General features: G+C 34.0%; 1 protein-coding gene across 1 annotated transcript; it reads right to left on the bottom strand.

Annotated features, from left to right (window-relative positions):
* Window positions 1-2303: 2303 nt before the first annotated feature.
* Window positions 2304-7499, bottom strand: Twdlt (TweedleT). The gene is made up of 3 exons (XM_076380213.1): window positions 7390-7499; window positions 4028-4669; window positions 2304-2576 (listed from the first exon to the last, which is right to left on the bottom strand). Exons 1-3 carry the CDS (start codon window positions 7402-7404, stop codon window positions 2304-2306), a joined length of 930 nt encoding a protein of 309 aa, XP_076236328.1. The 5' UTR covers window positions 7405-7499.
* Window positions 7500-12737: the final 5238 nt, after the last annotated feature.

The raw sequence follows: 12737 nt of genomic DNA, 5'->3' as shown, positions 1-12737 counted from the left end.
CATGAGGAGAGTGCTACTTGTTTGAGCCTTGCTTTAAACCGCTTAATCGAGGTCCTGTCATATATATATAAAATATTCATATAGAAGCAATATAAATAATAAAATAAATAAATCTCGTATTGTATTTCACTCTTATTTTAATGTGCATTCAAAGGGTTAATTGACTGTACAGAGTCCACTGAAGAGTGAACATAGTATATGTATTAGAGAAACTAGGTTTCAACTTTTAGTTTCCTTAATACCTGGCACCTCATCTGCATGAGCAAATTTTCCTCCTGTTACTCACTTTCAAACGTAATTATCGTTTTCTCTTCTGTACTTCGTCACACGTGTTCTTCAGTGAAGTTAACATAAATTTTAATATAGAAACGAGGTATTTTTTGCAATTTTTCGACGTCCTTTTTCGTCAATTTTTACGTCTAATTTTCTTCCTTGTTAACTGAGTTTATTATTATTTTCCGTATGATACACGGAATGAAAAATAAATTAGCTCCATGCTTATAATTTGAATTAGTCTGAATGCTATCCTAAAGCTGCAATTACTACCGTCGTCGTTGTCATCAGGTAACTACAGGTCACAGGCACAATTGCTGCCATTGATTGCTATCTCGATTGTTACCACTATCATTGCATCACCATAATTATGGGCATGATTGTTGTCATTGCGAGATCATATTCTTTGCTACAGTAAGCAAGTACTACCGTGCAAACACGGGCAGCTCCCGATAAAAGTTAATGATACTAATTAGGTAGTAACAAGATTTAATACTTACAATAAAATATTTAACAAATCTCATTCTTTATTATGTAGCTTGACAGAAACGTATTTGAAAGTAACAAAGTTGAATTTAAATAAGTATGAGATTATACCATAAATAATGTCACTGAAGATCATATCATTTTTCGAAAAATTAATGTTTAAAGTTATACTTAATTGTTGTTATGGATGTTATCATTTTCTTTAATTTTTGACCTAATATATTTTTCAATCACGTTAAAAAGAATATTCTATGTTTTTGGAATGATCTATAATAATATTTTAAAAATATTAAATTGATAAGAACAAGTCCTAAATTTGTAATACCACATATTAGAAAAGTGTGAATTAAATATCAAGTAAAAACTGTTCTGAAAATTGTTCTAAATAAATAAGAATCTTGTAAGTAAAATCGAAATGAAATCAGGTCCGACTCAATTAGTCAAATTTTCGATAGATATTGTTTTAGTTTATGTTTTATAACTGTACTGTATTTTCTTTTTATAATTTCGTTGCTATACTCACTGTGCCTTGAAATGATTTAGAGTGAATGAGTTTCAAATGGCTTAAATTTAAGTAACTTAAGACCAATTTGTCAATATGAATCTGCTATTCTAGTTGACTTGAAATATTCCTTCAAGTTTCAAATCAATTTGGGATAGACATGAAATAATACATTTTGAACGGTTTCAATTTGTATAGTCAGAATTGGTATGAAAACAAGTGAACACAAACGCGATATGTGAAAAATAATTATTAATCCCCTTCGACGCCATTTTGGGGTTTCACTGCGCTAGGTTACTTAACTTCTTTATTGATTTTAATTGAGTTTTTGAATTCAAGTAACAATTTCAAACTAATTCCAGTAACAGTTCCAAATTAATTGATAGATATTTGAATCCAACTAACACTTAAGTAGTCTGAAAAATACTTTGAAGTTACTTGAAACCAAAATATTTTACTATTTTGAAGGCATAATCTCTATGTATAAAATAGAAGGTGTCAGACAGGTGAATGAACAAAAAACGCCATATGGTTTTATGTAAAAATACATAAAAAAAGCTTTATTTCGCCACCGTTTTCTTGCAAAAAATAACGTATAAAAAAACATTTAATCCTAGTCGTCGTCTTTGTCGTCGTATATCTAACAGTCGTTAGAATTCTCATCATCATCATCATGATCGTGGTCATCGTCATCATGATCGTGGTCATCATCGTGGTCATCATCACGGTCATCCTCGTGATCGTGGTCGTTCTCACGTAAGTCGTATATATCGCGCAACTCCGAATCGCGAGCAGGACCCAGGCCGGCGGCAGCGTCATCGTCGCCATCATCGACAGGTACGCGCAACCGGCTGGTCCCTCGATCGTGATCCTGCTCGTCACCACGGTCGTCCACGTGGGATCACAGTGAGTAGATGCGTCCGAAAGGATCGCCGTTGAGCCGTGGCCGAAGCCGTGAATACGTGTGCGTCGCGGAGCGTGGAATTGGGGCCGATTTCGGGTGGAGGAGGATCTGTGGGGTTTCAACGGGCAGTGTCTGTGACTAGTAAGGCCCCGATCCGCTGGGTGCCCCGTAGCTCGTGCTGGGTCCGCTGGGACCACTTCCGCCACCGCCGTGTCCGTCGAGCCCTCCACCGACACCACCGCCGTGTCCACCACCGAGTCCTCCGCCGAGTCCTCCGCCGAGTCCTCCGCCGAGTCCACCACCGATTCCTCCGCCGATACCTCCGCCGATTCCTCCGCCGATTCCTCCGCCGATTCCTCCGCCGATTCCTCCGCCAATTCCTCCGCCGCCGCCACCAGACGTGACTTCCTTCTGTAATTTGTTTCACATATTTAGTCTTTAGTCTTGCTCGAAGCGTTTGGTTCAAGATGGAGATAAGCTACTTTGGGGTTATGTTGAGAGAAATGGCTTTAGAAGTTTTTATGAAATCCTGAAATTGGGTAGATATTTGCTAAGTTGATGCTACAAGGTAAATGTTCCGATATTTGGATGTTTACGAGACTATACTGCGCAAGTATGTAGAAAAACAGTAACTAGAGAAAATGTGAAACTAGGTTTTTTATATCTTTGGATAGTTTTGAACATTTTGTGTTTTGTTTTAGTGCAAAATAGTAATAATATATTTTTAGGAGATACTGCTTTTCTTTATAGTTGGACAGTATATGTCCCAGTAAGTGGACGACATAAAAATGTATATCTCTATATGAATTACGTCCCAGTGTCTGAATGTATTATTTTATGACACTGTTTTTTTATTAGTTATATTAGAATTTAAATTTAAAATGAAATAAAATTCGTGTTAATAATGGGACATTTACCTTATGATGCATTTTTATAAAGTCTTTGTGAAGTGAAAATTTCTTAGTTACGTGCCGTGTTGAATTGTATGTGGCTCAAAATATTGTTGACTCAAAGTAAATATAAATATATAAATTGGGCAAACAAGAATTTTGAAACACAATGTCGTTAATTTTCGTTATTTTTTAACGATTTTTGTTAGGTGGTTTGCGATTATCTTGAGATATGTTTCTATGTAGATATCCCAATTTTTATTAAAATTTGAGTATATTATTATTCTTGTTAACCCAAGTACTTACTTCATTTAACATATTCACCGCCATGGTCACCGGTGACCAACACTTTAATCTGACAAAGTCTTTCAGCGACACTTGTTATAAACAAACTTTAACAATTTCTAAGTTTTAGGCAATCTTAGTATAATCACTGTTTTACGTAAAATGGCAACTGTATTATTGAATTATGAAATATTTTTGCTTTTAAGGATACGCATTTGATATAAACCTTAAAATATTCTAGAATTCACGTCAGAGCCGCCTTTACAATATTGTGCAGCTCCACATTTCAGTGTTTTATCTTTTAGCTGTTTATTTCTCAGCCAATTTCTGTGTTTAACGCATAGCCATTTGCCTCGATTTAAATACAAAAAAAGTACAATTTAAACATTTGAGTTGAAAAATCTTTCGTAAAAAAATTCATGCATTTCTCCAAGAAGCAATAGTAAAAAAACAAGACTTCACTATTATACGAGAAGACTGAAAATTTGTTGTAAACAAGAAACGGATAATAATAAGACAACAACAGACACCTATTCTATTTTTCTACTCATAAGACAAGTATACTTCCACCAAACAGCTATTCTTCTATATAGGTACAATTGCATAATAGAAATCCTTACCATAAATATAGAAGAATAGAATAGTGTAAGTGCAAAGAGAGCGAGTTCAAACAAAAGATCCACGCACCTGTGTCTTGTATTTGATGAAGTAAACTTCCGGCTTGCTGGGTTGCGTGGGTGCAATAGTCGGCAGACTGACTTCAGGCGCCTCTTCCGGTTTCTTAACCAGCACGTAGATCAACGTCTTCTGTTCGTCTTGCTGAGGAAGAGCAGGAAGAACAGGGGCGGTAGGCGTAGGTGGAGTGGGCGCCTTGATGAAGATGATCTTGTAGTGCTTCTGTGGTGGTGGTGGTGGCGCAATGGGTCTGGCGGGCCTGTCTTCAGGGGCCTCTGGGGGTGGCACGTGGACGTAGATGTGTTTCTGGATCAGAGATCCACCGCCACCGGCGCCAAAGCCTCCTCCGAAGCCGCCACCAGCGCCTCCTCCGAAGCCACCACCAGCGCCTCCTCCGAAGCCACCACCAGCGCCTCCACCGAAACCACCGCCAAATCCACCACCAAGTCCTCCGCCAAGTCCTCCACCGAGTCCTCCGCCGAGTCCTCCACCGAGACCTCCGCCATGTCCTCCACCGAGGCCTCCACCGAGTCCTCCGCCGAGTCCTCCACCACCTCCTAATCCGGTACCCGGAGCTCCATAGCCAGAGCTCGGCTGGCTGTACGAGTAACCAGCTTCAGGCCGCGCCATCGCCGATGCGGCGAGCACCACGATCTTTAAAACAGAAGATAGGGATGTTAGGTTTTTATGATTGAGGATTGATGATTGGATTATAGGGAGTAATTGAGGGGGTCATAAGAAAAGTGAACCATGTTGATTTTCGACTTTTTTGAGAGAACAAGAGATGATTTACTGTCTAGGACCCAGTTGCTGATCAGGACCCGATTCTTGACGAGTTTAGTATTTTAGTACATACATAAAATTTATATTGATAAAAATTTCTTCAAAAATATTAGTAAATAATTGTTACCTAGTTTGATATTTATTCGTGAAATTTAGTAGCTAAACTAAATTATGATTTCATTATTATTTTCGCATAGGCTTCCTACTCAAAAATAAACACGAACTATGTCCCTGACGGTAGTACTTTCAACTTAATTTTCATTGTATTACATATCATATAAGTATTTCAAAAGTGATACAATTCAGGAGGCACGTTATTCAGGGAAACCAAGAAAGTTGAATTTTGTGAGCTTACAAGAAAATTAAGCAAATAATGTTGGTAGAAAGAAATGGATTATCCAAGAATTTGAAGGAAAGTTATCGTATCTGAATTCTTCGGCTGAAGATTACTTACTCGTTATTTATAGTAAATGTGTTTTAAATATACTCTACAATTTTGAAGTTTTGTTGGTAAAATTTTTAACGATGAATAAATGTATGTTATTAAACTTCATTCTTTTTTCATTTTGTGAGTAACATCACTTTTGAAATACATATATGCATGTATTATTTTGGATAAAACAAAGGAATTACATAACTGACTTCTTTGCTATTCAGTGACAGTATCCTTTAGTTTACTTTTGTAAATATCAGAATAAGTGGTTCGTGAAATAATTTATGAGTATAATGCAATACATTACGTTACATTTTTAATGTAATTATGCAACAGGAATCCGAGTATTATTACATTGTCTTTTTTTTATAAACATTCAGTAATAATGTGATACTTGCCACTGTAATAATAAAATTGTTTTACCGCGTTTCTTTTAAGAGAAAGTAAATCTTGTAACCTTTTACTATCTTGATAACATTTACTCTACCATTGATACGTAATCGATAAAATCAATATTATCCTTAACATTGAGCCAAGCAAAAATAAAATATATTGAAAAGGAAGAAAAAGGAATTCTGTTTAAAGGATGCAAAAAAGAAATGTTCAGAGATTGTGTTAACGCCTTCAAGTATTAAGAATGAATAATTGAAACGAAGGAAGATTACGTGGGATTTGAAAGTTCCCGCGATTTCGTTAATCTCTCGTAATCATGGATCTTGATACGGTCATCGAGTGCATTGACATCGAGTTACAGTTGCATCTGCTGCCGTCTTCTAGGTCGTCATCATCCCCACCCCCTACTTTCTCCCGTGCCATCTTCCTTTCTATTCTCTCCACAAATTCTCATTTCCCTTTTCTCTCCTTCCCTCATTTCTTCGTGTCTCGCGAGTGGACGCGGAGTACTTTCACGAGACGATTACTCACGGTTCACTGTGCGACTTTTTTTCTTTTGGAGTCTCACTTCATGGATCATTAATCACGTTAGGAGTCACATCACGATGTTCGAAAAAAGAAAACAATTTATGTTGTTTTGATCGAAGTGCTCCCAAATTTTGTCACTATTTTGTACTTCCTTCTTTCACATTAGAATTAGTTTTGATGTTGTAGACAATGTTGAGAAAAAAATTATGTGTATTTGACGAAGAATTTTGAATCATGTTCTTTTGTCAGTCTAGGTTTTGTTTCGACTTAGGTTTTGTGAAGGTTTTTGCTCTTTTTATAAACTGTTTCGTTTTCTTAAGATACGGCTGTGTCAGTAATTATGACAGTAGTCTCAGTAAAAAATTTAAGAAAATTGAATTTATCACTTACTTAATATTGCATCTATTCACATTACAAAATAAATACAATTTCTTTAGATTTTTTACTTATACTATTTTCATAATTATTGACGCAAGTATAAATAGAATTTAACGTGAAAAATTTGATTAACTTTACTATTTTTTAAAAATCTTATGAAACTTCATTCTTACACAGCCTAATCTATATGCTTAGTATAAAAGATATTTTTGATAACAAAAAATTGTAAATTTTCTGTGCACACCGTAAATTATTTTTCATAACGTAATCACAGTAATTTCATCGCACTACGTGACAATACTAACACCATTAACAAAAAAGAAACAACATTCGTCGAACCCGTAGAAACCTCAAAGTCAAATTTTCTAAACCCCAAGAAAACAGTGAGGATGAAGTGAAAGTGAAGAAACACCACGTAATCTACCGTAAAAGTAAAAACTCGAAAGAACCGTATTATAGCCACTGCCTGAGACTATCAATCGCACCGTGACTTCCACCAGGCAGTCAATGCTCTTCACTGACTCGTTTGACAATCCTAACACACGCGATCTCTCGTGCAACAGTGTTCGAGGATTCCTTGGCACTTGGCCAATTAAGTTTCCCGATCACCACTTCCATGGAATAGAAAAAGAAACGAGAAGGAAACGGTTCGACGAGGTTCACCAGGTGAACCGGAAGTCGATGAAGCGGAGGAAGCATCGAGCGTCGCGAGGACGTAACGAAATTGCCATTGTTGAAAGAAAACGAAGCGAACAGGTGAAAAGCGCGCGAGAAAGCGAATCACCGTGTGTTGGAAATGGAAAAGGTGGGAGGATGACGGAAAGGGGAACAGTGAGAAGACGAAGCGTGTTCGACTCACCATGAATGCCCTCATGGTTGCTGCTGTTCCTGGATTTGAGGACTGATGCTCCGCGGATGCCACGGTGCCCCTTTTATACCAACCCTGGCCCCACTCGCATCTCGACCCATCACCTATGCTGATGAGACTGCCTCGCGAATCTCTCTCTCTCTCCCTCGTTCCCTCTTTCTCCATCCATCGCGAATCTCTATCAAAGATTATTTTAGTCACCTGGCCGAAGTTCGTTCGAACCCTTTCCACTCCAGGAACAACCGTCCGTGAACCCTACATGCACTCCCCCTTAAGGGCGATTCGCCATCGGAGGTCTTTTTGGCAAGCAAACTCGGCACTAACTTTCTAAAACTATCTAATAGTCTTTAATGCTCGCTTGCATGGTGCGTACTTGGCACCTTGTGCATTGAAGGCATGGATTTAACTCTTTGTATAGCGGTGGGCTGCTGGTGGGTCTTTTGGGACACTGTGATGCAGGGAAGCGTTGTTTAAGTACATTTCTTGGGGGTAATTGTATAAAGGATTTTGTGATTGAGGTTTGAGTATGTGAAAAATTGGTGATGTTTGAGCAGTTTCTTGATAGCTCATGAAATATTATTTATAATTTATATTTCTCATGAAATATGAGAATCGTAAAATATTGATAAGATATTGGAGTTGTCCTATGCCGAGGCAAAGGAAAATGTTATAAATTCTACTTTCGAAGAAACAGGAAAATTGAGTTTCAGATCATTTGAAAACGAAAGTTCGTGGCACTAATTTGACCAAGCATAAAATAGCTATAAACTGCAGTATGATACCTGCAAAGTGTTTTTGTGATCGTATAATATTTTAGAGGTTACCATATTCTACTATTCTAGTTCTGAACAACTTGATTACATGATAAACTTCCGACTATAAAAAATAGTTACATGATGCCTAGCACACGTTCGTAAAGTGATGTATAATAATTTTTCGTTACCAAAGGGAGCCATTATTTTTCGAACTTCTTGATTCAGTATGTTCAGTAGTACGTTCTAATTTCTTTAGATTCACCGTAAAAAATTTTGTTCGATTTGGTTTTTTAGATCATGAGAAAATGGGTCAAAATGAATGGAAAATAGATTTTACTCGAAGCCATTTTTTTGAGAAACCGCGATGAGTTATTTGTTAATTATTATTCAGTTTTCGAAATCAAAATTTATGCACAACTAGTTCTCAGAATTAAACACACTTTTACCAAACTATGCAAGAAAGTGTATGTAATCAGGATTTACATATGTTAAAAACAAATGGCTGTTTTGACATTTTTGGATTTTTTATTTCCTTAATTAACATATCATCTTATTAAATTAGAATTTATATGAAATAATTGTAATCAGCTTATTTGTAAAAATTAATGATTTTTCTCTTAATCAGTTCGTTAGTTATAATCATATTCTCCTTAGTGTTATAAAAGTCTTCAAAATGAATCAATAACACCAATGTAACAAAAGTGACATGTCAACATTGGTATTAATCTTTAGCTAGTATCGTACATTATAGAAATTAATAAACTTGGAGATTAATAAATTAAATAGTTATAAATTTTATGTTTATTAATTTAGCGTGTATTAATCGTTTTTCATATTGGAATTTATTGCAGTGACAGTACCACATTATACCTACTGTAATACTGACAACGTACCACTTAAGGGTTGAAACTATAACTGAAAGTTATTTCCTTTGAAAGTTATTTCCTCTTATTAAAGTCCTCTTTAATTATGAGTATCTTCATGTTGAAAAATAATGCACCTTCACAAGTCTCGATATCGTTCTTTCTACTCCTTCCGAATTCCAATCGTTATTTAAAGTGACTGAAAAGATTATATCTACGTGTTTGCATGTAACTTTAATTATGTTAATACTGTTGATTTCATTTTGAAGAATATTTTGATACTATGTAAGATGAAGGATAATGGAATTCCTTATAAAACCTAAAAAAAAAAATGTAAAACTGGATACATTTTTATTAAACTTAAGGTGTCAATCATCTTAAAATAATCCAAAATATAATCACTTGCGATATTAAATACAGTGAAATGCTAAATAACATAAAAGGCAATAGTATCTTTTTGTGCCATTTTTAATGGAAAACTAGAAGCAGTTTACCGTTAATAATTAGATTTGTTAACAGAAAAACTGTTTCGGTTTTTCCAATTGTACGACTACTGTATTATTACATTAATAGTGGAAACTACGGAACTACGACTCTCTTTATGCTACTTTAAGAAGCAAGATTGTTTTGTTTTTTTGTTGTAATTATTTTCTTCTCGTGTATCTCTAAAATTCAAGTGGAAGGAAATAATTTCAAATATTGTTTATTGTTTCGTATAAGAAAGTTTTAAAACTGTGTTATTATTTTTTGAATACATTTATCTGCTATTTAATGTTACTTTTCAGTAGAAATTCAGTTAATTTTTATTTTGTTTCTCTCTAAGTAGAATAAAAGACACTGATCCTTTCATTTTTTTCAATATTTTTTTCACTTTCGTTTATGGAATATAATATGTTTGAAAAATTATTACTAATGTATATATATTAGTGTAAATTTATTATAAATAAAATTAAGAGTATGAAAAGGAAATGAGCGATATATGAAGAGAAATATGAAAGTTGAAGTATAAAAAAGATAACAAAGAAGTTCTACTTTTTACGCAATCAAGACAATCCTAAACTTCCATTCTAACCATTAAAATGTATAACTTACGATCACTTCTAAATTCGTATTATATCTAATCTTAATTTTCATTAATTAATATACTACCAAATATCAATATATTGAAATTTCAATTAAAATATTTTTTAATGAAGTTTAGTATAATTTTCTGTTCTATTTATTATTTATAATATTCTATTTATTTCTCTGTATCTATTTTTTTTAAGGATTCATATTGTAATAAATACCAAGCCCATTTAGCAAGATATCTAATTCCAATATTAATAGGAATTCAACTAATTTTATGGTATCATAAATATTTTATACACAAATAATACACGTAGAAAATAGTGAACATAAAATTTTAACCAAACCTTCATAAAATATAGAATAATAATAAAAATAGAATTGAAATAGAATTAAAAGCTAAAATTAAAAATATAAAATGGTTCGTGAACCATTTCAACTACTCTACTCTGCTCTACTACTCTACTAGTAGAATCTTTTGTTTGAATAAAAAATATACATTTCCTATTCTTTCTACCGATTTTGCCACAGATAACTTAAGTAGTTGTAGTCGAAAAGTTAGACCCGAGTAAACATCTTCTATAGCGAGAGAATCAAAGTTGATAAAATCTAACATCACAGTGTAAAAAAAATTCAAAAAAAAAAAAAAAAAAACAAACATGTTCGTGCAGAACCATCGCTACTGAGATTTGAGAATTGATAATCCCAGAAGAATGCCAGTAGGTGACCGTCGCGGAGGGGAAAAGAAAGTCGTGTGCGTACGTGTACTTACGAAAAATGATTTGGGTCAAATTGGTTTTCGAGGTTCCCTTTCTCCGACTGGAGGACGAAACTTCCTCGCAGGAAGTGGAAGACTTTCAATTTCGCAACACGGAGATGCGCATCATACCCTTCTCCCGCGGGCCGATGGAATTGCGCGTAATCGCTTTTTCTAATTTTTCTTCTAATTCGTCTTAAAAAGAAATGCTGACAGCGTTTATCCTTTTACGCTTTAAGGAGTGATTAACTTTAACACTTTATGTCTGTTATGCTTTTTATGACCTTACATAGGGACTCTGAAATAGCAGTTGCATGTACTAAACTGCTATCATAAACAGAAAATACTTAGGAGACTAGCGATGATGTCAAATACTGCCGTCTTCTAGTATTAATAATATTTTATATCGGTCGTATGTATTTTATATAATCGGATTTATTATTTTTTATTAATGAAACGTATTTTGTAAGAAAATCATAGGAAGGAGTAGTAGTAATTTTTTCTTGTCTTTTACCTGCGAATTTTGTAAAAATAAATAGGATCGTAAATTTTAGTTAGCAGATTATTTACTATCTTAAATAGTTCTTTTCTAATTATATTTGAAGAACTGTGGCCACAGAATAATCGTTATTCGATCTTTACAGTTTCTGCTTTTTCGACGATGCCTTTTATTTATTACTACACTGATTAAAACTTTGAGTGACAGGTGAAAAAAATTATATGAAGCAATATTTTCAACAGTAAAAGATATTTTGCTTTACGAAATCAATGGAAAGATAATTATTCTTGGATTATTACTTAATTTAGTGTTTTATGTTAGATAATAAGATTGTCTTACACAACTGTCATTATTAAATTACTTAGAATGAATTTATGGCGAATTTCGAACATCAGTATTAAATAGCAATTTTTTGCTGAACTCTACAGGCAGGACAAGTATACACTTGTCACTACATATATATTGAGGAGATTTTCTGTTTCTATTATAAGTTACAGTATTTAGGATGAACAACATTTTAAACACGCTGAGAATTCAATTTAGGTATATATCTTGAACACGTGTTTTTACCTAACTAGGGGTCAATTACACATTAGGAAGCTATGTGATTCTAATCAATTACTTGGCTTTCTAAGTGTGAAACGATTTTCTTGTATCTCACGTCACTCATCTATCCATTATAATTAGAGGCTATAGATTATTATGCATTAATGGAAAACTTAAACGTGTAAACAGGTATCTACAGAATGTACATGACGTACAAAATAGTGAAAATGAAGTACACGTTGTATTTAAGTAATTATTCACGAATTTCTGCACCATAAACGGAACCATTAATTGGTAATAAACAAATTATGTAAATAAAAGATGTTTGTTAAGGTAGCCTTGCCGAGCTCAAATTTTAATAAATCAAAAAGGAAAAGCCAATTATTATATCAATTATTAAGTTTTTCATAATCGAATTCTTTCGGCTTCTTTTATCAGATATTAAAAATGGTAAAATGAATTTCATATTAAATTTAATGTGCCTAGATCATCAAGTGTAGTAACTACTATTCGAGGACCAATATTAAGTATACTCAACTCCACTAAAAGCAAATATATTCATTATTTACTTGTCGCGATTCAAAGTATAATATTATGGATTCGCAACTCTGAACATGAAAGGGTTAAGCACCATATAATCTTTTTTGTGAAAGGTTCATAAGAAACGATTAGTAGAGTTCTCACGTGAAAATTTGATTAAAATCCCTTCAGTGTTTTGTTCAACATGAAATCTCTACAAGTTCAGCAATTTTTCATATGAAAAGTGCTAGTTTGTGGCTTCTTATAAATAATAATTTTTAAAACATCTTTTTAAATTACACTCTATCTTGATAAAAGCTGGATTATATTTC

The sequence above is a fragment of the Calliopsis andreniformis genome, chromosome 6 (genome assembly GCF_051401765.1).
Source record: "Calliopsis andreniformis isolate RMS-2024a chromosome 6, iyCalAndr_principal, whole genome shotgun sequence".
In the NCBI taxonomy this organism is placed as follows: domain Eukaryota; kingdom Metazoa; phylum Arthropoda; class Insecta; order Hymenoptera; family Andrenidae; genus Calliopsis; species Calliopsis andreniformis.
The sequence above is the reverse complement of the archived record's forward strand: the minus strand, read 5'-3'. Positions and strand labels throughout refer to the sequence as shown.